The sequence below is a fragment of the Rhinolophus ferrumequinum genome, chromosome 12, assembly GCF_004115265.2.
Source record: "Rhinolophus ferrumequinum isolate MPI-CBG mRhiFer1 chromosome 12, mRhiFer1_v1.p, whole genome shotgun sequence".
Lineage (NCBI taxonomy): Eukaryota > Metazoa > Chordata > Mammalia > Chiroptera > Rhinolophidae > Rhinolophus > Rhinolophus ferrumequinum.
The window spans coordinates 72382773-72410257 of record NC_046295.1 but is presented as its reverse complement, the minus strand read 5'-3'; the positions used below and the strand labels follow the sequence as shown (position 1 = coordinate 72410257).

Sequence of the window (27485 nt, the reverse complement as noted above, 5' to 3'; positions counted from 1 at the left end):
ACGGTGATGGTTCTCAAGCTTCCATGTGCGTCACACATACCTGGCAGTGAAAATTGCTAGACCCCATTCCCAGAGATTCTGATCGGCGGGTGTAGGATGGGGCCCTGGAATATCTCGTTCACAGTGTTGCCCAGGGGATTCTGAGGCATGTGAAACCAGGATCCCGCTCCAAGAGGTAGGCTATGGACAGTACTCCCGAGACCACTGACTGCAGAAAGCCTTTATTCCCAAGTCAAAAGTTATATTTTGGAACTACAGCCTGCCCCCTGGGCCAGCCAATGCCAGTGGAGCAGAAGGAAAGCTGGCAGGGGCAGCTGCAGCACTCACAGCTTGGGCCTGTGACCCACGATCTCGTCCCAGCCCTTCCGGCACGTCCGGATGATCCATTCATGCTCATCGTCATCTGCAAGGGAAGAGGGAGAGCTGGCTATGCCTGGGGCTTGCTGGGCCTTTCCTGCCCTGGGGGACCCCCAGGTGGGGTCTCGGGAAGCGGGAGCATTCCAACAGGGGAGTGGCCTTGGTGGCCAGTCTCTTTAGCTCCATGTTGGGAAGGAACAGACCTTTCATTAAAACCAGATCCTTCAGTCGCCTGTGAGTGCCTGGCCTTGGGGAAATGGACCACAAAAGGGGTTACAGATGGTAGATGCTGCTGATAGAGGCAGGTGTGACACTGAATGGCCGCTCTGATCTGGGAAGACCTTACAGGGACTCGGAGGGCACTTGCCCAGTGTGACATCCACACACGGCACCCCCAGGACGGTCCAGGCCTTGCCGGCAGTGCTAGGAGCCAGACCCTTCAGATCTTAGTTTCCTTTCTGGGCTTTCCACGCTGGACCCTTCAAAGTACGCGCGCTTCCCCAGGGAGCTGACAGCCTCTGTTTACTCAGGTTCTTTGAATGGGGAATGGAGGAGCTGATGTTCTACACGCATTTATCTCCCATAATTTAATCCTCGTGACCAAACGATGGCAGCGATCTCACCATTGCAGGGATGGACAAACAGGCTCAGAGAGGTCAGGTCCCTTGTCCACAGCCACAGGCTTAGTACGTGGGAAAGCCCAGAACTTGTATCTAGGGGTGTCTGCCTATAATATAAGCCTGGGCTGTGTTTTGAACTTCAGAGAGAGCTGAGTGAAACACATTCTTTAGCCGGTAGCACGTCACCATCATCTCTGTGCCAGGTCCCTCTGCAGACTGGCTTTGTTTTTCCTCTTTATCCCCTGAACCCACACCCAGCCCCTCCTCCAACCATGACAGAGACTCTAATGGTGGATATATACCCGTAAAAATGCATGCAGCTCTGTAAAATATGTATTGTTATTTTGTGTGCAAATGTGGCTTTCATTTACACAAATGGCATTGTGCTGTGAATTTCATTGTCTCACTTTTTTCACTCAACACTGAATTTTTAAGATCTATTCTTGTTGCTACAAGTGCATCTAGTCATTTGCTTCTTGTGTGTTATATGCCGTGGAGTCAGCTTCGAATGAGTGAGGTCCCCCATGTCCTGTCCTCACTGCCCTGCTCGGCTCCTGTAGACTCACGCCCATGGCTTCTCGGGTGGAGTCAATCATCTCATCCTCCTCTTTTCCTCTGCCGTCTATTTCCAGCATTATTGTCTTTTCCAAAGAACCCTGCCTTCTCACCATGTGCCCGAAGTAGGACAGCTTCCGTTTGGTCACTTTTGCCTCCAGCAATGTTTCAGGCATAATTTGCTTTAGGACCCACTTGTTCATCTTTCTGGTGCTCCAGGGTATCCACAGAGCTCTCCTCTAACGTCGTATTTCAAATGAATCAAGCTTTTTATTTGTTTTCCCTACCAGCCTTCTTCCCTGTCCAACTTTTGCATTTGCACATAGTAACTGAGAATACGAGGGGGTGGGTGATCTTAACCTTGGTCTCTATGACATATCTTTGCTCTTGGTGATCTTTCCTAATTCTCTCATTCTATAGCTTCTACTTCTTCTTTTTCTTTTTTCTTTTTTTCTTTTTTTGGCTTCTTACTGCTGCCTAATATTCCATCTGGGCTTTCATCACATTTTACTATCTATCCTCCCAGTGGTGGAGACGTAAGTTGCTTCTGCCTCCTGGTATTATACCATGAATAATGGTGGGGACAAACATTCTTGGGTACATCCCTTCACAGATAAATGGAAGAATTTCTCTGGGGTTATATTCCAGGAGGAGGATCACCTGCTTGTGTACATACTTCATTCCCCACAACTCCCAGCTAAGCCTGTGTTTTTTCCTTAGCACCACACTGCCTGCCTGCTGTCCACCCCTCAGTCCTGCTTTCCTTCTGTGCCATGCCCTGGGTCAAAGAGGCTAGCCCAAACCCCTGCCCTCAAGCGTTTCTCTGGGCTGTAGCAGTGGAGGAGCCTTTGCCTCCTCTCCTTACCCAGTGCCTCCTGCCTAAGAGATGGGAGGATGGGACTACCCATCCTCCTTGGGTGCCAAATGGCGGTAGCTAGAGAACAAGGGAACTCCCTGAGAGCTGAAATGTGGAGCGCCCGCAGAGATCCTGTCCTCCAAATGAGACCCCCCTGCCCACCTTCCTCTTCTGTGAAAGCACCAGGCACGAGATCAGGGACACGGAGGCTTACTAACAGCCTACTATGTGCTCCATGCTTTACAAATACCAGATATCATTGAATCTGTGATGGCCCAGTAGAGTAGGGAAGATTACCCCCATCATAGAGAGGGGATGAGCTTTGTCCCATGTCCCCGTCCAGTGGAATTCAAACCAAGGCTCATCAGACTCCAAAGCCCGACTTCCTATTCCAGGGCAGACGCGATGGTGCCAGAGGCAAGGCTGCCCACAGAGCTAGTGAGCCTCCTTCGCCCCATCCCCCACCCCCGCTTTCTTCGTATGTGACCTAAGGGAAAAGGCTGGCTACCTGGCAGGCTTTGAGGACTGCCCTAAGTAGCCGGTGGGCCTCAGTTTCCCCTGAGCTGCCTGGGAATCTGAAAATGTCTGCCAACCCCGGGGGCGAGAGAGCAGTGGCACACAAAGAGTTAAGCACTGGTGAAGCCTACTTTTGCCACACCGCGAGCAGCCTGGTTGATAATTACAGTTCTGAAGTCTCCAGGCTATTCGAATCAGTGCAGCTGCAACCTCTTCAGTGGTAACCCCTGAAACCAGACAAACTGGGTTTATTGTGCTGAACCAGTCCTCGGTCCCCTCCCCGATGGTTACAGATTGACAGCAATGGACTTAACAGCCTCTTCAGTACCCCTTTCACTCTCTACCTGGCTGCATAGCCACCAATTTGAATCACAGATGCCTCCCCCTCCCCGCAGCTGCTCGCCAACCCTCCTTCCCTCCGCCTCCCCGTGGCCCTCGGAGCTCCCGGCCCTGCCATGCCAGGGTGAGGCATCCCAAGCACATTTCATCAATATTTAAAATGGAATTAAACCTGCAGCTTTGATTAATGCCTCCCAGATCCAGGGAGTTGTGATTACTATTTTGCAAATTGCAATTGTTGGAATATGTTAATATGATTGTGTGAGAACATCTTCACCTTCTCAGATAATTTCTCCCCTTTTTTGGGCAGGAGGGGAGGAGGAGCAGAGGGGGGAAAAAAGACAGAGGGGAGGAACCACCCCACAAACTCTACAATCAATTGTAAATGAGCACCCCCAGCACAATTGCCAGTGGTTCCGAGGAGAAGGGAGGGAGACTTCTGGTTTGGTGCATTTATCTGGAAAAGTTTTGGCCCCTGCTGGCCCAGTAATTCCACGCAGGGACGCTGTCCTAAGGGAATAATCTGTCTCGCTACTATTTAGAATCAAGAAAACTGAAATAACTTACATTTCTAAAAACAAAAGAATGATGACTTTGTCATACATTCATTCATTTAACAAATTATTTCTAACCAGTGACTATGTGCCAAGCATTGAGTTAAGCATTTTTCTGGGGGAGGGGTGAGCCATGTGAGAAATTATTTAGCAGCTACTGAAAACATATGATTATGAAGTCTATATTGCAACACAGGAGAAGTGTTTTTGATACAATAATAAGCAAAAAAAAGTGGGAAGAAGCAAGAAACAAAATTGCATAGATGGTATAATCTGTGTAAAAAATATTGTGCACAGAAGAAAAATTAAAAAAAACAAATTGAGTGTGAATAATCATCGGCTGTGAGCAATGGGAGTAGAGGTGTTCTTCTGTTTTCAGTATTTCCCAAATCTGTCATTAACGTGTATTGACAATAGAAAAAAATAAAAATAATTATTGGCTTTTTTTCCTACCCTCCAATTTAATGCCTTGGTAATTTCATGCATTTTAGTAATTGAAATAAAATATTTCTAGGTTCCTAGAAATACCAGTAGGGTTCTTGAACTTCTAAACGGCAAAAAGACCCGGCATAAAAAAATTGGTAAAAATGCATAATAGGCAAATCTCCTGTGCAGAAGAATTCCAAATAATTTATGTGGGTACTCTGTCCTCAAGGAGATGGAGCATAGCGCCCCACTCCTTAGGTGTGGGCTGCATAGTGACTCCCTCCCACAAAGGACAGTATGGAAGAGGAGTGGAAAGGAAACAGTGATTTGACAGTGGAGAAAGCTGACAAACACACTCCTCATCCCAAGTGATCAAGGTCAACATCCACAGTGATCAGCCGTGGGGATAGCTGTAGCTGTGACGTGATATCAGGAAAATGGCATTTTATCTCTGTGGTTCTTCCTCCCTAAAACCATGAACGACAGTCTAATCATGAGAAAGACATCAGACAAACTCCACTCAAGGGACATTTGGAAAATACTTGACCAGTAACTCCTCAAAACTGTCGTTAAAAACGAGGAAAGTGAGAGACTGTCACAGTCAAGAGGACCGAAGGCGACATGACAACTAAATATCACTTCCTCACAAATGTCACTTCCTCACTGATTCCTAACCTAACTGCCTTCACTCCCGGTCACTCCAACCAGTCTTCATTTTATCTTCCTCATAGCTTGCCTCTCTGCAATGCTTTGTTTATATGTCGTTTGCCTTCCCTGTCCAAACTGCAAGCTCCAGGAGCCTTGTTTGCTTGTTCACTGTGGTATCACCAGGGCTTAAAATGAGTATCTGGCACATAGGGAGTGCTTAGTTCACACCGGTTGAATGAATGAACAAATGAATGAACGAATGAATGAACGAATGAATCAACACCCCAATCCTGTGATGGGCCCTGAGCCCAGTGCTGGGGGACAGAGGGGACTGAGACTCAGCGGGGAGTGTTGTGCAAAGGTTTGACTCAGGCCCTCTTTAGGTTTAGGTTTGTCTGCCTTTGGGGCAGAAAGATTTCTTTATTCTTGTTCTGAAGCTTTGGAAGTGACCTTGCTGCCACCGGCGTACCCACCTCCCACCGCCATCCCCAATGAGTCTCACCAATTACTAGGAGAACTGGGATTATTATAGAGAAAAGGAACTGGCTGTGAGAGAGACCTCAGATCTGACCATGGGCTCCCCTGTTGAGAAGCCTTCCCTGAAAAGGCTCCCCACTCCTCCACCTAAATGCCAAGACCCTCTGATCCTTCCTGCTTCCCAGCCTGCCTCCCTGCCCCACTTGCCTCACACTGTAAAATGCAGCCACCGTGAGGTAATGCAGTTACCCGTGGGCCTCTGTACCTTTGTACATGCTGTTCCTCTGAAGGGAACACCCTTTCTTTCAGGACCTGGTTGAGGTGCAGGGTCTCTTGGGGCTCAAGAGAGAGGCCCAGGGCACCTCCTATTTCTGGGCCTTAGTGCATATAAAAGTGAAGAAAGGCTCAAACAAGAGTATAACAATTGCAGTAGATTTTAAACCGGTACATTTGGCAAATTAACGCTTTTATCATAAACGACCAAATGTAAGTGTGCCATTCCAGGATTTCTTTCAAAGAAATATAAATCCATAGTGCACTAAAGGCTGTGTGGTCAGGAAACGGGGTGTGAATTTAGAGCTCTCTTCTGTTAGCCCTTTCACAATCCAAACTTAAAGCCCCTTATGAATGCATGTGGCTGGGGCCCCGTGCCCTCTGTGCCCTCCTGGCTGTCTTCCATTCCCATGGGCCCTGCCTGGACGTCACTTTCCCCGACCCAGGCCAAGTTCATGGTGTCGGTCACAGTTGCCCCCACCAGCATGGAGCAGCCATGTCTGATTCACTTCAGGTTTTCAGGTCCCAGCACAGATCTGGCACTTGAAAAGTATTGAATAAATATAAAGTGAATGAATGAATGAAGTAATGTAAATTTGGGTACATAAAAGTAATAGGTTTACCCTGTGGGATTTGGACAAAGGAGGAAGAATTTCTTCCCCTCCCTCAGCAAACGGAGCTCCTGAGAGGGCAAAGCAGACATGCCAAGTGCAGGGCCAAGACCGCCAGCTTCTGTTTCCTTTTTTGTCTTGAGGCCATGGATTGCGCAGCCCTACCACGTGGAGAAGATAGGTTGTCTGGGCTCATACCTGGGCGCCAACCACACTCCGAAAGCTCAAAGCCCTGGCTGGCCTGGGGCCTGCCTCACAGTGAGGGCGGCAGGAGCAGGCCAGCACAGGCCACCAAGCAGGGCCTGGGTCACCGAAGGTGACATTCTTGCCGTCTTCAGGTCATGCAGTGCTAAGGGAAGAACAGATCCTGCAAACCTCACAACAGATGCAAAGCACTATCAGCCCCCTGGCCGGTTGGCAGGGACAGTGTGACATGATACTAGTTAAGAGCACAGGCTCTGGAGCTCGGCCACCAGCAGCTCGCAGCCCCTCTCGGGGCCTCTTCCTTATCGATGAAGGTGCCTGCCTGGAAGGTTTCCTGTGAGGATCAAGTGAGATCATTCTTGAAAAGTGCTTACCACAGTGCTTGGTGTGCAGGAAATGCCCCAAACTGAAAGAAAAAGCCCGAATTTGTCTTTGCAAAGTGGGCCCTCAGGACACGTGTGAGAGCACAGTGTAGAGGGGGAATTCTGGGCCTGGTGCTGAGCCCGGACGCCAGCTTGCTGGGTGATCGGGGACACATCGCTCTCTCTCGCTGAGCTGGGCTCCTTGTCTACATAGTGGCTCTAACCAGAACTCCTGCAAGGGCAGAGTGAGGACTGGCCAGGATGAAGGGCACCGGGGGGACACCCCGGAAGTGGCAGCTAGGATCATCATTTTGATGGGTCTTTAATTCCCAGACTGGATGCCATCAAGGGTGAGATCTTGAAGGACTCGCTCAGAGCAGCCCTGGGACTTCTGGTTCCCTGCGGGGGTGGAGGAGGAGGCCTTTACACAAGGATCAGCATCCTGAGGATCAAGAGCTGCGGCTCAGCTAATGATTTTTGTTCAAAGCGAGGTGGGCAGGCCAGGGCAGGAGAACCCAGAGAGGACAAACAGGCAGATTCAGGTTATGAGCACCCATAGCAGGATTCTGCTACCTCTCGGCATGCCTTTGAGCCAAGCACACCTGCGGTCACTAGTGCTATGCAGCTCCCACCCTGTGGCGGGGTTCAGGGGTGGCTCGGGTGGGGATTGGGAAAGGGAGGGGACCGAGATGGAACAAGGCGTCTTGCCTCGAGAAGCTCACTCTGGCTGAGCATCTAGGAGGTGCCCAGCTCTGTGGGCAGAATGTCATGTCCGTCCTCTCCTCAGGGAGATGGGGTTGTCCCCATTTAAGATGAGGAAACTGAGGCTTAGAGGGGGTGACATGATTTTCCCACTTCATCCCACCAGGGAAGGGGGACGGGCTCTGTGCTGGTGTAAAAGTCACACTTAATGAGGCTACGTGTGCCTGGGCACACATGGGCGTTGTTTCCACCCAATTGGATGAACATGTGTGGGAATTTAAGTGTGAGTGTGTGTGCGCAGGTGTGAATAGGTGTGTGCTGTGAGTGTGCAAGGGGCTGTGCCTGAGGTGTGGAGTGAAGAGGAGAAAGTGCCTGCATGGCAATGGTCACCGGGCATGTGACATGCAGTGTGGCGGGGTGAGTACCTGACTCTGAGTGTGTGTGTGTGATCAGATGCCAAGGGAGGAGGCACATCCAACCCCCAGAGACGTCCCGTGCTCCTCCGAGTGCCAGGTGGGCCAGGCTCTGGTGTGAGAGCTGCCCTCCTGTCCTGGGGTCACGGCCTGCTCTCAGAGGGCTCCTGTGTGAACCATGGCTCCAGGCTGGGATTGAAGGTACAAGGCAAACCCGGCGCCCCAGCCGTGGACAGGTGCCTGTCCCCAAAGCCTGGCCACACCCTCTGTGCAAATGCAGGACTGTGTGAGCTGCTGGGGCAAGGCCAAGACCCTGAACGGAGCCAGTGAACTGCAGTGAGGGTGGCAACGCCCTGGCATCTTCGTCACAACTCCTGACAAGAAAGAGGCTTTGAACTTTGCTGCCAGTGGTGATGGCCAGAGGCCAAGGTCACGGCATCACCAGTATTGACTGAGGGGTCGTTGTCTAGGCAGAGCCTGCCATAGGGAAGGAGCGGGTTGGCCCTTGGGGCTGTTCTTGCTTTCTGCTGTAAAGAGCATCTTCTGGGTGGGGTGGGTGGAGGGCTTGGGGGTGGGGCGTGGATTAGGCCAGGTAGCTTCACCTACTGGGAACTACACATGCAGGGCCCAGCACCCACAAGCTTTTCAAGGCCTGTTCACATGTAAGAGGCATGGAAAAATGACTGACTCTGAATATAAAATATGAAAAGAGAAACAATAAAGCTGAAATTAATAAATGTTATAATTAATGCATTCAGGCTTAATTAATTATTAAATTTAGAAATCAAAACAATTTTATTATACTTGAAACCAATTTGTAAGCTGGGTTTCCTCATTTTGCAAGCGTTCTCCAGTGTGCACATGGCTCTCCAGAAATCACAGCCAATTGTTAAAGACTGGTAGTCAAACAATTTACCAAGCAGAGTTTTAAAAATCCTTTCAAAGTTTTAACAGCAAATACACACACACACACACACACACATATATATGTATGTATTTCTGTGGGAGTATGGATGTGTTTTGTTTTAATATGTTGAAACGACTGGGGTGAGGCCTCCAAGGTCAGGCCTGGGCTGGATTACGGCTGTGACTGGGAAGGGGTGTCTGGGCAGGACCCCGGCTACCCAGTTTTAGGAAGCGCTTTCATGTCCCAGGCGCCATGCCCTGCACTTGGCAGGCCTGATCTCGTGCAGTCCTTACAAACACCCTGCGGAAGGCACAGCTGGTGTTGTCTCAGGCCGGAGTTTCAGGTCCTCCAGTCGGCAGGTAAAAGGGAAAAGTGCCCATCACCGTAATGACCCTTGGGGATCTCTTAGAAAGCCCCCGGTCTGGAGAAGGACATCTCATTAAGTGCCACACAGTATTGTGACATTGCTGGAACAATGCTGTTGAGGTCCAGATGCAGACCGTGTTGGTTTAAAAAAAAAAAAAAAATCCTCAATGCTAGAATCATCCTGTGTGTGGCAAGGTGCTCATGTGACAGGAAGCACACAGGCCGGAGACCAGCTGATTCACGTCTCCCCACACTCACTGCAGAGGTGGTGTGCGCTGAGTGGGAGAGGATGCCAAATCGCCAACCCCAGCACCGGTACTGCTGTTCTTCCTGCTTCGCCAAGCCCCGCTTTTATTTTTCATCCCTGAATGTGCATTCTCTAAACACGTGCATGATGCCTACCACGCCACCGTACACACGCAGCGCAGGGGAGCAAGGTGCCGAGGCCAAGGTCACTCGGTTGGCCTGACCCCCGTCGCCTTTGCTCTGACCTCGGCTCCCTTCTGTCCCTGCTCTCCCACTGCTAGTGGACAGTGGACTGAAAGAGACAGGCAGTTGGGACCTCTGTCCTCTAGCTGCCAGATGCTGATGCCTGGTACCCGCAGGGGCTCAGTGAAGGCCTGGGTCTGGGGGGGGGTCTTGGGTGGATAGAAAAGGAGGAGGATGATGAGCAACACGTTTAGAACAAGGCCTAGGGCTGGACAGAGAGATCAGGGACTTGCAGGCCTGCAGCCCAGTCTGGGCACCCGCACCAAAAGCAGGTGGAAGGAGGCCAGAGGGCAGTGTGCCAAAGTGACACTAGCGCCTCCATTTGGGGCTTGGGGTTACGGGAGCCTCTGCTTCTCCACCAGCACCCTCACACTGGGTGTAGAGTAATCCCAGTTGTGATCGCAGGTGGACATTAGGCTCGTCACGGACCAGCCACACTCTTGTTGTGTCCCCTGCATCACCTCATTGACGCTCACTATAGCCCTGGTAGGAAGGTCCTATTTCTACCTCCATTTTTCAGACGAGGAAACCGAAGCTCAGAGAAGTAAAGAGACTAGCTGAAGTCACAGAGCTGGCAAATGGCAGAGCTGGGATCTGGAGGCAGATCTGTTTGTCTCCAAAGCCGGGCCTCTAACCCTGCCTGGCTCTCCAGGCCCGGTGGCTGAGTGGGGCTCTCAGCCGACTGCCCTGAGGACCGGAGCTCAGGCTGAGGAAGAGAAGTGAGACTCCCGCCCGCTGTGTTCTGGCCTAGCATTCACTTCTACTAAAGGAGATGAAACAAACTGTGGTGCTGGCTGGGGTTGACCCCAGCCACGGAAGGGGAAGCTGTGTCCTTTGGATGCCTCCAGGAGGCTACCAGAGGGAGGGGGGCGGGCGGGGCAGGGGACATAGTATTACCAGAATGAGGTGGGCACAGGCTGTTAGGGGGATTTCCAGGGCCTTTGGAACTGGAATGGGCAGAGAGGAGGACAAGGGACAATTCCCGCAGGTCAAGCAGGCTGAGGCAGCAAGCTGGGCAGGCGGTTATGCCTAGAGCAAGATTCTGTCCATGTCTTCAGGTGTACTTCTCTGGGGAGAAGGTCCGTAGCTCTGCCCAGCTTCTCAGAGAGGTTCGTGACTCAGAAATGAACACAGCATATCTCGTTGGTTTAGAGCATGGCTTTTGGTATCAGAGAGACCTGGTTCAAATCCCCGTTCCTCCCTTTACTAGCTGCATCTTTCAGTAAATAACTTACTTTCTGAGCCTCAGTTTCCCCATACGCCAAATAGAGATACTGACGTATTCCTCAAAGGATGGGGAAGGGATTATGGCCCTGGCACAGTGGAGGTATTCAGTACTCATCATTTCCCTTTGTGCCCCTTTTGCTTGAGGCAGATGCCCAAGTCTGCTGGTGGGCTGTGTGATCTGTTGTGGGCATTGTATTTGGCAGTTACAAGTGTGATATTATCCCTCACAAAGCCTTCATTATGGTGCTGCTAACAATACCACAGATAAGGCAGGGATGCTCTTGTGTGCCAGCCTCCAGGTGATTATAACATTTGGGTAAATTGCCTTTTGTCTCGTGGAGAGATGATGGTGGGAGGGGCTGTACAGGAGACTCGCTCAGCCATTTTGCAGAACCCGCAAAGGAAGCATCATGGACAGACAGCCTGGATTTTCCTTAGGAGGCCTGGCTGGCAGTGGGAAGGCGGGGGGGTCCAGCCCGGGCTCTATCACAGACAGGCTGTGTGGGGTCCGGCAGGTGTTTTGTCCTTTCTGGCTCTCTGGTTTCTCACCTGCCAGGTGAAGACAGTGGCTTCAAGATTAGAGGAGTCTTGGTTTGTCAGTGACGTTAAAAGATTCCTGTTCTTTGGCCAGTTTTTGAGCAATAAAGTGGGCAGAGAACTCTTGAGAGAAAAAGACCCCCCCTTTCCCGCCACCATCTTACACTCCTGGGGTATTTTTATATCTCTGGTCTGCAAGGAAGGCCCTCGGTTCATTGTTTCTTTCACTAGTGAACCCCAGCTTCTCGTTCAGAAGCAGCTCAAGTGTCATCTTTAGCTTTGAGTCAGCGAGACCGGGGTTCAGACTCCAGCTCTTCCACTTATCCCTTGTGTAATTGTGGGCAGAGCCTCAGTTTTCAGCGCTGTTATAATTTTATGGGACCACCCTCAGTTTCATCGCCTGTAAAGTGGAAATACTATAATAAAGACTACTATTTCACAGGGTTGCTGTGAGGACTAAATGAAATAAAATAAAATATGTGAAGTGCTCAAACCAGTGCCTGGAACACAGTGAACACTCAGCAAATGCTGGTTCTCTTTATTACCCTGCTTTTCCACCTGAGAGAAAATATGGACACTTCTGCATATCAATAGATCCATTCTTTCACCATCACGTTAACAGCTGCATTGTATTTTATTGTAAGAATACACCCTCTATTATTTAATCAGTTCCCTCCTGTTGGACATTTGGGATGTTTCCAGTTTTCAGCTGTTTAAATAATCCAAGAGAGACTTCAGAAGACCACGTGGTCTTTCGTTTCTATCATAGGTGTTCACAACGCACCTTTCGTACAGTTGGATAGGAGCAGACAGACACCCCTGTCTGGTCATGGCCGTGTCCTTGCCTCTGTGGACAGATAATCTTGGACCTTGCCTGGCAGAGTACAAAAATGAAAAACTCTGGAGGCAGGGAGCCCGAGTGCGAATCCTGCCAAATTTCCTGGGGGCCATATTTTAACCTCACCAGCCTCAGCTTCCTCACTTGTCAAACAGGGATCGTGCAAACACTCCCCTCCCCCTCGGCTGAGTGGCCAGTGCCTGGTAAATGCTCAGTCAAGGTCTCATCTTCATCCTCTCTGTCCCCATTCTGGGGCAGCCAGAGTGTCACCTCCCAAAGACCGCAAATCACACAGGTCAGGCCCCTTTTTGGACCCCAATTCACACCCCTTCTTCCCATTGTCCACTTAACGGAGCATGCATTCAAATGAGACTTGTAATCTTGATTTTAGATTCTGTCTGGAACCCACAGGTTCAAACGCAAAGGGGCCCTCTCTGCGAATAATCACTCGTATGTGATATTTTTAAGAAGCCCAAGCCATTGTTTCTGATTGAAGGAAAGTTGGTGCTATTTTGAAGAGCAGCACGATTAAGCGATTAAGCATTAAGCGTGGCGTTATCTCTTTAACCATTGGGAATTACACGCTGTTTGAAAGATTTGTGAGCTCTAGGACATTTGCCAGATGTGCTTGATTCGACATTTCAGACAACAAAGGGGATAATGTTGGCGGGAATCTCGACGGCATTTCTGATGATCAGGATATTCTTTGAGGATGGTACTGAGACCTTTCGGGGAAGAATTTCAGCTTTCACATAAACTCATTTGGGATGCTCACTCTCTGTCTTCCACAAAGCAAATTTAGCTCATTGTTCGTTGTATATGTTAAAATGGTTACGAGGGTTTTTTTCCTTTGAATATTAATAATGTGCCTTTCATCTGAGACACTCGCCTGGGGTGTCATTAATTGCGGGGAGGGAGTAAGGATTAGTCATGCAGTTAGTTTGCAAATGATTCCTGCTAGTAACGTTGAGGCAGGCAACAGCTACACGAAGACACACGCGTACAAGCTGCCGACATGGCTCTGGCTCATCCTTTCTGAGAGGCATGAAGGGGGGGAAGGGTTAGAGTTCATGTCCCAGTTTCCCACCAATCTTAAAGGTAATTGTCCCAAATATCTTCAAATGTTTCTTTATTGGCCCACAGTGTGTAGAGGACCCTTTATCAACCAGTAGCAGCTCAGTTTGGGAACTGCGCTATTTTTGTCTTACGATTCTAAAAATGGACCTTTCCATTCATTTAGGAACATCACTGTGGCCCCACTGGGTGCCAGGAACTGTGCTTGGTGGAGGAGCAAAACTGTGAATGAGGCATGGCCCTGTCTAGGAGCAGAGACAGCTGAGGGAAGAATAAACGACGACACAAAGCTGGCAAGAAGAACGAAAAGAACGGTGTTTGGGCAGGGTTGGGTTTGACTCTGACTCTGTCACCGGCTGTGACCTGGAGCAAGTCATTAACCTGTCTGACATCAGGTGTCCTCATTGCAAAGCGTGGCTGCTGAAAATGACCCCCTGGGGATGGTGGGAAAGTGCAGAGGAAATGAGCAGGTAAGGCGCGGGCCTGGCGAGAATCCCCCCCAATGACCACTGAGCTGTGCATGAGAGCCACTGGTTGGAGACTTCTGATGCTTAAGCTTTTTAAGCATTTTGAGGTGCAGAGAAATCATACAGCCATGCGCCGCATAATGACATTTCGGTCGACGAGAGACCACATACATACACGATGCTGGTCCCATAAGATTATAATGGAGCTTATAAAATTCCTATTACCTAGTGAGTGACATCACCGCCATTGTCAGGTCGTAAACTCACGTTTGTGGCAACGCTCGATAAACACTGCACTGCCAGTTGTATAAAAGTATAGCACACACAGTTATGTACAGTATAGAATACTTGACAACGGTGCTAACTGGTTTACGTACGTACTATACTTTTTCTCGTTACTCTAGAGTTTGCTCATATGTCGCGTGTTTACCATGTCTCTTGATTGCATCATTTTCTCCTGTGCGTGACTTAATCTCATGTTGTTTTGCACAGTAACAGGCTGTACAGGCTTGTAGCCCAGGAGCAGCAGCCGTGCCGTACAGCCTAGGTGTGCGGTGGGCTGTACCATCCAGGTTTGTGTAAGTGCACTCTGTGAGGTCTGCGCAACGATGAAATCACCTAATGACGCATTTCACGGAACATGTCCCCGTCATTAAGTGGCGCGTGACTGTAATGGATTGCTTTTATTACTCAGAAGAATGAGTTATCATGTGCCAGGGGCTGAATTTTGTATAATTTGTTGAAGAATATGAGGGATTGGTAGGTAGGTCCTTTGTCCCCCTGCCTGCTGTCATAAATATTTAATCAGCTCTGACTTGTGGGACTTGTACGAGGTACAGAGGACCCAGTGTGATCAGTCAGACATAGTCACATAGAGTGACTGCCCTCAAGAAGCTCCAGTCTAGTGGGGGAGATAGGCAAATAAAACTACTTGTACTGTCACAGGCTAAGTGCTGTTAGGAGGCAGAGAGGAGGGCCATCTAACCCAGACAGAGGAGTGGAAGGAGGGAGGGAGGGAGGTGAGGAGGGAGGGAGGGAGGGAGGGAGAGGTTGGTTTGGGAAGGCTGCCTAGAACAATGGCCCACCAATGTCGGGTTCAGACCCTTAAGAGGGTTGTAAAATCGGTTTAGCGCAATAGCAATCAGCATTTAAAATAATTAAATAGAATATATAGTCCATCACACGTACGAAGAAAATATACATATGTGTGTGTTTGTGTGTGTACTGAGTCATGATATAAACCCTTCCTTACTACCAGCCAGGGTCCAGAGGTTTGAGAATCACAATCCCAGAGAATTCTTGCCTGCCTAGATCCCCAAAGCCTGGCACATTGTAGGCACTCAAAGACTTTTTGATGAGTGGAAAGATGGATTTAACTTCTCACAGCAATCCAGCAAGCAGATACCATCCTCCCCAGTTAAGAAAGGCCTTCTCCATTCTCGAAAACCCAGGTCTAGCAAACCCAGATCTGTCAAGCACGCTTGCAGTTTGCAGCTTCGCAGTCCAGGGATTTCAGTCAGGTCTGAAGCCTGCTTCTCTGCGTGGGGAAAAGAAGCCAGCGCAAGGCAGGGGTGGAGCTGAGGCATTCCGAGAGGCTCCACGGGCCACCCTCTTGGTGCCTCAGCCTGTGACCTCCTATGAAATGAGCCGCCCAGGCAGCACATACTCAGGCTGCTGTATTTACTGTGGGATGGCCCCAGTCACCCACCGCAGGCCCTCACTGGCCAGCACCCTTGTGCCTTCAGGCTGCCAACAGGAAGCACTATTTGTGGGGCAGACCGGAAGGCAGGGGAGAAAGGGAAGACAGTAGGTGGCTAGAGGCCTGTCTCAGTCCCTGGCAGGGTGAGCTGAGTCCAGGGTAACGGCCAGGTGGCCTTGAACAGAGACTCCCTTTCAGTGGTTTGCAGGACACTCTGAACTTGATCTGTCCTATAATAGCAGGACCAAAATACCCCTTGGCTACCTTTCTCCACTGTCATAGACGCTCAAGGTTGGAAAGACCCTAGAACTTATTCAGTCTAACACCCTCATTTTACAGACGGAGGGAAAGGCCCAGAGAGGGAAGACGCTGGTGGACGGTCAGCGAGCAGGCAGCCTGAGAGCCGGGGCCAAGACCTGGAACACAGGTCTCTCTGCTACTACCAGGGGTCTGGGGTCCTTTAGATGCCCCTCGCTTGACATCTTGCCAGAAGGGTCTCCTATTTAAGTTTACCCCCTTTGGCCCTCTTCTCTATATGTAACCAGAGAAATCTTTCTAAAGGACATATCAATGACAGTATATCTACCTGCCTGAAACATTTCCTTGCTCCCCACTGCCCTCAAATGAAAAGATACCCACCGTATTTCCTCCTTTCCACCTCTTGGGCTTCCTCCTTTGCCTCCTTCCCCTGACATCTCCTAAACTACTTGGTAGCCCCCCTAGAATGCAGAGTTCTCCCACATCTCTAATCCTTTGCACATGCTGTTCCCTCTGGCTTTGTTTTTTTAACTTTTATTTATTTAAGTGTGTTTTTCCAGGACCCAGCAGCTCCAAGTCAAGTAGTTGTTTCAATCTAGTTGTGGAGGGTGCAGCTCACAGTGACCCATGTGGGGATCGAACCGGCAACCTTGTTGTTAAGAGCACCACACTCTAACCAACGGAGCTATCTGGCTCCTCTGCTTTTAACACTCTTCCCAACCCTGCTGCACTTGCCTGCTGTTCTTTAGGTTTCACATTAGATCGTGCTTTTTCCAGGAAACCTCCCGAGCCTGCTGGCCTCCAGGGTTAGGTATCCCTCCTAGGTTCTCCTGCAGAAACTCTGTGTTGTTAGGATCCATTTCACTGTCCATTTCTCCTGCTCCTTGAGAGAAGATTCTATGACACTGCTACCAGCTTCATGCCTAACACTGAGCTAGACCCATAGCAAGTCGTCAGCAAGTATTTGTGGACCAATCACCAGAGTCCGTCCTTCTCCAAACTTCCTAAGAATGGCCTTCCCTTCCCATGACACATTTTTCTAAAGACTTTATTTTTTTAAGAGCAGTTTTAGGTTCACAACAAAATTAAGAGGAAGGTGCAGATATTTCCCATATACCCCCGGCCCCCCCATGCATAACTTCCCCCATTGTCAACATCTCCACCAGAGCCATACATTTGTAACAATTGATGAACCAACACTGACACATTGTAATCACCCAAAGTCCACAGTTTACATCACGGTTCACTCTTGGTGGTGTACACTCTATGGGTTTGGACAAATGTATAATGACCTGTATCCATCATTATAGTATACAGAGTATTTTCACTGGCCTAAAAATCCTCTAAATTCCATCTATTCTTTCACATAATGCACTTTAAAGTTTATCATCAAGCATGGCTTTTGCCCACAGGATTTTTGTAACACGATTTCTGATTCCTCAGTGACACCGTGCTTTTACAAGCCTCTGTGTCTTTGCACATGCTGTTACCGCTGCCTGGAACGTCCTTCCCCACCATTTCTGTTTGTGAAACCCTACTCCTTCTTTAAGATACATTACTTTTGTTTCTGGGAACTTTTCTTCTGACCGACACCCTCCGTCTCAGCCAGGTGATCAATTCCTCGTCCTCAATACCCCCGCGCCCTCCGGGCCTTGCCGCCACCAGGGCCCACGTCACATTATATTGTGATTGTATGCGTCTGTGTCTGTCTCCCCCACTAGACTATAAATCTCTATGGGACCAGGATGTCACCTCAGTGAGGCAAGACTGGAATACAGTTCAAAACTAAAAAACAAAGCGAAAAATGGGTCAGTTGCATTGTACTACAACTGAAGAAAGATTATACTAACATAAAATTCCCAAAATATGTTCCTGGGAATCCTGCTTCCCTATCTCCCAACTAATTTATACGGGGGTGGGTGGGAGAGGAAATGCCACCTTACTGCATAAATTTTCGCAGAGGGAGAGATTTCAGCAGCCAGTACGGGCCTTCTGGTCTACCTGGCAGTTTCTTTTTCATTATAGAGCAGGGTTTCTTGACCTGGGTCATTAGAGGGACCATTAACCTCTAAGATTATATGCAGATCTCGCACGCGCGTGTGTGTGTGTGCGCACATGTATACTTGTGTGTGTGCATGTGTGGGCGCTTTCCTAGGAAAAGCGTCCCCAGTTTTTGTTATTCCTAGTGGGACTGTGACTCCAGAAAAGAGAAAGTTTAGGAATCACCATGTGAAAGGAAAATGTTCATGTTCTTAGGTGGATAGTGGCCTCCTGTGAGTTTGGTCACAATCAGCTTGTGTTGACTCACCAAACGGAGGTTCTGGAACCTCCAAGGTCCTCTACTGGCTGAGGGGCCAGCCAGCCTTCTTGGACCTCATGTATCACTCATGCTTAGGCCTTTAGGGGGGCTGTCTCCTCTGGCTGGAAAACCTCTTCCCAAGACTTGTGGTCAACTCCCAATTATTCTTTGGGCCTCAGCTTCGCTGTCATTTCCTTCTTGAAACCTTCTGAATTTCCAATTCTCGATTAGGAAGCCCTTCTTTGTGCTGCCACAGCATCATTCCCACCTCTCTGGGACCCGCCAACACCTCCCCCATCTCCCCAACTAGGGCCATGTTTCTCCCTTTCATTGTGCTTATTCTGGAATGTAATCAGGTGTTTATAGCACTTGTCTGCTACCCTCTACATAAAGGAAGGGGGTTTGTGTCGAGCTTTGCCAAGTTTCAGTGCTTATATCTAGCATAGATAGATATAGCACATAGTAGGTGTTCATTACATATGAGTTGAAGGGGAGCATGCAAAAATAAGTATTTTAATCTTTTCAGTGCTATCCTTACGTGCTGTCATAGTCAGACCACTAGTGTTATGACTACATACATATAGATTTACATATAGATACATACATATAGATAGACATGAGAATTCCAAATAGCGAAACAGTCAGAGAATCCATTTTTGTCTTTCGTTGGCAAAAGCTTTTCTCACCAAATGCATGTATGTGTGTGCACACATGCACAAACCTGTGTGTGGACACATGCACAAACCTGTGTGTGGATGAGAGAGGAGAACACATGTGTCACAGGGCGTCAGAAGAAACATACCTGCATTTCTCAGAAAGCGATTCTTATAGTCCTTGACGATCCTCGTGGTCGGGTTATAGAAGCCGTCTCCACAGTCGTAACAGCCTTCAGGGATTTTTCTAGGCGGGTCGTCATTGGTGAGTTGAGCGATACCTTGAAAGGATATAATGGATAATTACCTCACCACCAAGGCCAGATTCAAACCCGGTCCCCGCGCAAGTCCACTTTTGGCTGGTAGCCCATGTGAATGTTGGTCCTTCTGTCGGCCTAAACACTCCCCATTGAGGGTGCGGAGCAAAAGCAGAAGGAGCAGCGCCCTGAAGGAGCTTCCTGAAAATGGCTCCGTGAGGCGGGTCTTGGGAACTAGACTTCTGTCATCTTTCTTTGACGCCATCTTCCATTTCTAGGGACACCATGACAAGGGCACAATTTCTGGAGTCCGGGAGAGCCTGAGCATCTCTCCGAGTCGGCCATGTCTATGGCTAGAAGGCATGTCTAGCAGGGGATGGCAGTCAAAGTGTGGGCACAGGCCGGAGGTGTGAGCCATCAGGCTTTACTCAGGAATCCTGTGGAGCAGGGCACGTATAAGGAAGGATGGTAGGAGAGAAATGGGTCAGCTAACAGGGATTAGGTAATGGAGAACCTTGACTCTCACCAAAATTACCATCATAGCTACCACTTGTTGAGTGCTTGTTATGTAGCAGGTATTGTGTTCAGCGCTTGACTCCTACTATTTCACTTAATTCTCACAGCAACCCTGTACTCCATTTTACAGATAAGAAAACTGAGGCTCAGACAGGTCAAGTAACTTGGCCAAGGTTATCCAGCTAGGAAGATACCCAGCTTTGTAACCTATATGTTAAGCTGCCAACATCAGGGGAGGAGAGGGCCTGGGCACCACTGTCAAGACTGGGGACATTGGAAACAGCATGAAAGAACGAGAAGTCGGTGCACCTTTCAGGCCATGCCACTCTGTGTGTTACATATCTTGGAATGCAAAGGCCTGAGCAAAGGGTACAGTTTAGAATCAATAACTTCTCGGGTTCTAATTTGTGGTTCCTATAATTCTCTGTCCTCTGGACTGAGGGCTGGATGCCTACCGAGCACACAGCACTATGCTCACAGCTCAGGGTCCTGCACATAGTAGGTGCTCTTATGTTGGTTAATGATGATAACTAGTACACCATATGCTAATGATTACTGAGCACATACTCCATGCCAAGTGCCTTCCAGCCATTCTCTCCCTAAAGCCTCATGCTCCTGCCCATCTCACAGATGCTCAGAGAGGTGAAGGGGCAGCCGTAACCCTCTCCCTCCCCTACCGATGTCTAGAGATGGCTGTTGGTTGGAGAGGTCTGCTGCAGAGTGCTGAGTGACTTGGGAAGGAAGCGGGTGCTTAGGATCAAACTGCTCTGCTGGGAGTCACAGAAGGAGAAAGGAAGGGGACAGGGAAGGTGTGGCACTGCCTTCAAGTCTGGCAGAGGCCCAGCTTTGGCAAAACTAGCCGCTATGTGAGATCTGAGGGCCTTTGGCTAGGGGTCTTCAGGCCTTGGCTGGGGTGAAGAGCCCGAGACAAAGTCCCAACCCCGTCATAACTAACCCAGGAGGAGCCATTTACAAGCTTCTCAGGTGGCATCTGGACTGGCAGCTTTTTGAAGACAGAGACTGTCCTCTCAGCTCTTGGTCGCCTGGGGCCCAGCCAATGTCTGACACAGAACAGGAGCTCAGGAAATGTAAATGCGGTCACCTTAACTCTCCTAAGTGCACCCCACCCCCCCACACTGTGATGTCAATATTACCACCCGTTTGATATCAACTCCTTATTGAGCACCTACTAGGTGCCAGGCAATGTCCTAGGCACTGGGGACACAGCAGTGAGTGAGACAGAGACCCTGCCCTCAGGGAGCTCACAGTCGGCTCAGGAAGAGAGACACGGAGCTCTCAGGATAGAACCCGGGCGAAACCCACGGCTGCTCTGTGATATGCCACAGGGAGACCTGCTCTAGTCTGGGAAGGCGGCCGAGAAAAAGGCCATTAAGCTGCGACCTGAAGGATGGGAAAGAGTTACTTAGGTTAAGAGAGAGGGTTCGAGCATTCCAGACAGAAGGAATGGCAGGAAAGAGCATGGTCTTTTCGAGGAATAGAGAGAAAGCAAGCCTGGCAAGGGAGGAGAGAGAAAATTTGAGAAGGGTGGGTAGCGCGGGATGAAGCTGGGGACATCAGAAGTCAGAGAATGCAAGTCATTTTAAGAATCTGGAACCTTATCTTCAGTGTAGTGAGGGGCACCGAAGGGGGTGTGTGTGTGGGGGGGGGTGGGGGTGGGCGAGAGGGGAGGTTGGCAATCAGATTCCGGTTTTTCAAAGACGAAAATGGCTGCAGAGTTGCGATTGGCCCACAGGGGGGCCAAGCATGGATCTTGGGAGACCAGGCGAAGGAAGGGAGAGGATGAGGGATGGAGGTCTGGAACAGGGCAGAGGCAGAAAAGATAAGGAAACCCGGCTTGGCATGTGGAGGTGCTCAGTAAATGAATGAATGAGTGGAATATATTTAAGAGGCAGAATCCGTAGGACCAGGTGATGGACTGCAGGATTAGGCTTGTCTGGGGAGTGGGGGGCTGAGAGTGACGGTCTCTGAGGGAACAATCCCTGGGGGACAGTGGGCTAGTGGGGAGGTAACAAATTGAGTGCAGACAATTGAGTGATGGGCAAATATAGGTGTTGGGGAAACTGGATGCAGGAATCTGAGGCTCGGGAGTTTGATTTCAGTTTGGAAGCTGATGGTAACTGAAGGCTTAGAAGTAAATCCGCTTGTTTAGGGAGAGGGTACAGAATGATAACAGAAGAAGGCCTAAGCCAGAGAGCCCTGGGGAACCCCAAAATTAATAATAGGGGGGAGGAGCTGGCAAAGAGTCTGGGGATAGGAACAAAATGGGAGAGTGGAGTGTCAGGAAAGCAAAAGGAGAGAAGGAGGCTCACGTGTTCAACTAACTGACCAAGGCCACACAGCCAGGGCTTGAGCTCAGGTGAGCCTGACTCCAACCCCGGTGCATTCTGGACGCTTCTGCCTTCAGAGAGGTGGACTTGCTCAGGCTGTTTGGCTATTAACCGAGACCTCCTGGCTCCACGCTTTGTCAACTACACCACGTTATCTCGTAAGTTAATTTTCACAGTTCGCCAAGTCATTTTCCCATCTGCCAATTTGTATATACTGTCTGCCCTTTCTGGCTCCAGAACCTGGCTCTTTGGCGTTCTGTGGCCCCTGGGCCATTCCTCTCCTCTCTTGGGTTACTTTAATAGGCCATGGCCCACTTACTTAAAACTGTCTTTCGTTTCCCTCTCAGTTTGGGTGTGAAGGAAAGGGAGGGTGCCTGGTTACCTGTAGGCTTCAAGCCATGGCACATCTCGGTGTAAAACCTTCGATCGTAGGTGTCGCAGTAATGCCAGTTCTTTCCTTCGTACTGCAGCCCATCCGAGAAGGTGTACGTGCCCTGGAAGCCAAGGAGCACACGGGGGTGTCTGAGGAAGTCTGTCCTCTGCCAAGGATGGACGTACATCAGGGAAGAGGCGGCTTTCTCATTGCCACAGAAAAGAAGTGATACCGTCATAGTTATTATGGCTGTGACGATGAGAAGGAATGGATATAACGTGCTTACCTCGGTGCCTGGCACTCAAAAATGGCAACTCACTATGTGACTCTGGGCAGGTGACCTACCTTCTCTAGCCCTTGGTTTCCTATTTGTAAAATTAGGATAATAATGGTACCTACTTAATAGGGTTGATTCAACGAGATCATACCTGTAAAGCATGTAGCATAGTGCCTGGCATATAGTAAGCACTCAATGAATGTTAAGTTGCTAGCATCCTTTTAAGGTTATTATAGTTAAAAAGGTCAGAGCCATCATCCACCACAGCCCTTTGTCCAAACACGTACATTTTGCTTTTGCTGCCTTCGTGCTAGAGGAAGCCCAGGATGCAGGCATCGCATTGGCCTGAGCATCAGGAAACATGGGTGGAAATTCCAATACTATTAATTCACCGTGTGACCTTGGGTAAATCACATCCCCTTCCTGGGGCTTAGATTCTCCAATCTGTAAAACAAGGAGTGTTTCTGAATCTTTTTTAGGTCATGAGCCAGCCCGGTACACACCCTTAGTGAAACTGATGAACGCTATGGATCCTTCCTCCAAAGAAAACTCTGGTCCCACACGCAGAGAAACTTTTCTGTACAAATCAGGAGTTTTCACTGACTCCGTCAATTCTATCCGTGGCCCCACAAATTCAAGATTAAGAATCTTTGGAGGAGATGACGTATCATGATGGCAGTAACAGTACAAGCAAACACTTGCTGAGTGCTTACTGTGAGCAGGTACTGAGCAAAGCACTCACACATGCTGCCTCATTGACTCTCACAGCCATCCTAGGAGGTGCCGAGTACTACTGTGACAGGCTGAATGATGGCCCCCAAACATACCCACGTCTAAGTGCTGCAACCTCTGAATCTGTTGACTAAACATGGCAAAAGGGACGTTGCAGATGTGATTCAGTAAGGATCTTAAAGTGGTGAGATTACCCTGGATTATTTGGGGGAGGGGTAATGTAATCACAACGGTCTTTATAAGAGGGAGGCAAGAGAGTCAGAGAGATAGAAGACAAGGTGATACCAAACGCAGAGGGAGAGAAGATGTGATGACGGAAGCGGAGGTCAGAGTGATGAGTGGCCACAAGCCAAGGAATGGAGGCAGCTTCCAGAAGCTGGAAAAGGCAACGAGATGGATCCTCCCATAGAGCCTCCAGGAGGAATACAGCCCTGCTGACCTATTTGAGACTTCTGACTTCCACAACTGTAAGGTAAGTTTCTGTTGTTTTAAGGCACTGAGTTTGTAGTAATTTGTTATAGCAGCAATAGGAAACTAATACAACTCTCGTCCCCAATTTATTAAACAAGGAACAGGAATCTCAGAAAGGGGAAGTCATGGGCCCAAGGTCACACAATTAGTGGTTTAACAGGATTCAGACTCATTATGGCCTCTCGAGGGGCCCCTCTGGATCCAAAGGGAGAGGACCCAGAGCCCTGGAGATCGAGAGGAGGGGAGAAGAGGGCACCCTGTGGGGCAGTCTGGGTGCTGCATGCGTCAGCAGGGGTTCTTCCTGTCCGAGGCTTTCCCCTCCGTAGCCCCCTCCCCAGGCTGATCACCTTAACGACCAATCCCTTTTCCCAAATGGCTTCATATCGGCTCCCGCTGGGGAAGTACAGGGTTCCTTGGCCGTGAAACATGCCGTCCTTCATTTCCCCAACATATCTTGTTTCGGTAGGGAGGATGTATTCCACATCGTTGCCCTCCATCCTGTAGGGACAAAGGGACATCACTGAGCCCTGCATGGCAGCCGGAGGATCAGAACTGGCAGGCATGGGAGACCCAGGGGGAACCCCACCCTCAGGTGCCTCAGACTTTCATGTCCCAGAAATATTCCCCTCAAAAGCTCAAAAATAAGAGGGGCTGTGTTGTTGAAGGGGGTTGGGCAGAGCTTGGTCTGTTCCTCCTTCCCTACACCTACAGGCTGTCCTGGAGTTCACGTTTTCCCCAGGAACACCCTTTGGTTGGCCCAGAGAGGGGACAGATGTGCCCAAAGCCAGTAAGCACTGTGCAGCAGAGACTAGGGCCAGATTTCCTGGCAGCTGGCTCTGTGTCTTTCCTGCCAAGACCAGCTCACCCCTACCCATTACACCACAAGTGGGATATGTGGAAAAGTATGAAATTTGGATAGAATACATGGGTTTGAACCTTACTTCACCATTTCCTAGCTGTACTATCTTGGAGATTTTCCTGAAACTTTCTGTTTGTCTATTTTCCTTCCTTCCTTTGTGTCTGCCTGTTTTCCAACACATATTTACAGTGAACCTACTATATGCCGGGTATCTTGCTGAGTCTGGTCTGCTGGATATAACGTGGATACAACTGTGTTGAAGCCAATACCATCCCTACCCTGGGAGTCAGGCTCACAGTCTATTGGGGGCACAAATAAGCAATTACATAATGTGTGGTAAGTGCCATGCCAGGGCAAGACAGGCCCCCACAGGAGCAGTGGGCAGGGACACTTCAACCAGTTGATCAGTTGACCAGTTTCTTCAAGTGTGAAAGGCTAAGGTTAATTGCCCAAGATTAACCCAGATAACGTGTAACAGTTTTCCTAGTCAAGGGCCTGACATAATAGGGAATGCTTAAGCAACATGCTTTCATTCATTCCTTCATTCTCCATTCTTCCCCATTAACTGGAGGTCACCACCCCTAACTTCTTTAGCCTTTTGTTTGTGCCTCTGTTGGATGCCAAGCACCTTCCGCCTCATATCCTAATTGTATACCTCACCTCCCCTATTTAATCAAAGCATCTTGAGAAAACTACTTTGGTATCCTTGGCTCTTAGAATCATGTCTCTTCTTAAACAGGTGCTCCGTAAACAGCTGCTGAGTGAGAAATGAAGGAGACACAAAGGCCAGTGAGCTGACTGAATGGATGACACATGCCTCTGTGGCACAGGCCCAAAGCAGGAGAGCGCTGTGGTTAAAGCACAGCTTCTGAGCCATGCAGACCTGGCGTCCAGGCCTGGCTCCACCTCTCTGTGCCTGTGTGACCTTGGACAAGCTCCTTCACCTCTCTGAGCCTGAGATTCTCATCTGTGAAAATGGGGATAATGACAACAATCCCCTAAAGTTGTTGAGATAATTAAGTGAGATAATGGCTGGGAAACTATAGCAGAATGCAAGGCATATACTGAGCTCAAAAACGATTTTGCTTTTACTCTACTGCAAGACGTTGGAGGAGAAAGTAGCCCTTCTTTCCTCTACCTCTTTGCTTGAGATCACATCATGTCTAAGCATAGTTTCCATATAAATCCTTCTTTGAAATTAGACACCCCCCCTTTTTTTTTTTTTTTTGCAAATTGGACATCATTGTCCTTCCACAGACCTTCTGCAGACATCTCCCGCTCACCCAAAATGCAACTCCTCCTCTCCTCCTCCAAAGCAGTCCCTCCTCAGAGTTTTCAGTTTCCACGAGTGGCATCAGAGTCCTCCAAGTTCAAATCCTGGAGCTGGGCACTGGGCTCAGCTGTCTCTCAGCGGGACTGGGGACCAATCAGTTGCCAAGTCCTGGCAATGAAATCCCCAAACTGCTCCTTAATTTTTCTCTTTCCGGAAGCCCCACTGCCTCTGCCTTGGTCTGGGGTCCTGCGGCCTTTTACTGGGACATCTGCAATGGGCTCGGACCTGACCTCCCCATCTCCACTCTGCCTCCCTCCCTTCCCCCTCCTCCCGCTCTCCCTCCTTCCCTTCTTCTCTCTCTCCTTCCCTTCCATTTTTCTTTAATTTATTCAAGGCGAAAAGCCTTCACTCTAAATTCAAGTAAGTTAAAAAAAATAAAGAGAGAGCTATTTTATCACGAAGACTTCAATCCATAATGAGGATACAATGACCATATCTCAAATACCTTTCTTTCATTCATTCTCTTGTTCATTCAGCCAACATTTCCTGAGTGCCTAGCAGACATAGGCACTATGAGGGATACAGAGATAAATCAGATTTCTAATGCCCAGCCCTGCCAAGGATCTATCAGTGGCTCCTCTCACCCACAGAATTGTGCACAGTATTGAAACCTCTCTGCGCCAGAGCCCAGAACCATCTTTCCAGCTTCCGCTCCCATTCTCCTCTGGGCACATCGGACACTCCAGCCAAACTGAACGGCCTTCTCTTCTTATAAGCCCTTTGAGTTTTTGCTCGTGCTGTTCCCTCTGTCTGGAAACATTCTTCACCTTGCATCTCCACCCACATAAGTCCTTCCCAGCCTCCAGGGCCCAATTCAAATATTATCTCCTCCACGAAGCCTTCAAGGACTCCAACTCAGTGCAGCGTCTGCACGGCCCGGCAACAGAGGGTCGATAGTAGAGAGTTCTGCTAAATGCGGAATAGGTGACTTTGGGCAAGTTACCTAACTCCTCTGAGCCTCACTTTTCCCACCTGGAGATGATGCTATCTCATAGGTCTGCTGTGAGGAGGGAAAGATTCAGGCAAAGCCACGATCTGAAATTATTTCCTCATTTATTATTTGTTGGCAACATGCCAACTAGGTTATACGCTCCACGAGAGCAAGGATCGGGACATTTTTAATATTCTTATCCCCATATTTAAAACTGGCAGAGAGCAAACACACATACACACAAGGACATATGGAATGACTATATCTCAGCTCTGCCGCTTGAGCAAGTTACTTCACTTTTCTGGGTCTCATCTTTCTGAACTGTAAAATGGGAATGAACAATCCTACCTGAAATTGTTGTTCTGAAAGTTAAAAGGGATAAAGTTTGTGAAAGTGTCAGGTACAGGTCCTTTTCAAAGGCAAAAAAAAAATAGATGTCTTTTCCTAGTCAGATGTTCAAGACATGGTGAATCAAATAAGACCCTTACCTCCCATGTACGTATTCCCCAATATATTTGCTCCCGGTGTACTGCATGGCGCCGGCCTCTGGCTTCCAGCGGTTGGGCTTTCAAGAATCTCAATAAACACCGCCTCACTATGACAACCAGGAGGGGTGGGCGGAGCCGAAGCGAAGCCCCGCCCCTACGGTCTACAGAATTCC

At 49.2% G+C, this 27485-nt stretch overlaps 1 protein-coding gene across 2 annotated transcripts; it reads right to left on the bottom strand.

Moving 5' to 3' along the window:
- Positions 1-225: 225 nt before the first annotated feature.
- On the bottom strand, positions 226-27435 carry MORN5 (MORN repeat containing 5). Of its 2 annotated transcripts, none has more exons than XM_033123545.1 (5): positions 27313-27435; positions 24049-24199; positions 22231-22426; positions 18877-19008; positions 226-403 (listed from the first exon to the last, which is right to left on the bottom strand). In XM_033123545.1, exons 1-5 carry the CDS (start codon positions 27357-27359, stop codon positions 324-326), a joined length of 606 nt encoding a protein of 201 aa, XP_032979436.1. In that variant the 5' UTR covers positions 27360-27435; the 3' UTR covers positions 226-323. The 2 variants fall into 2 exon arrangements, with proteins under 2 accessions (XP_032979436.1, XP_032979438.1); XM_033123547.1 differs by having other exon boundaries at positions 22231-22342.
- Positions 27436-27485: the final 50 nt, after the last annotated feature.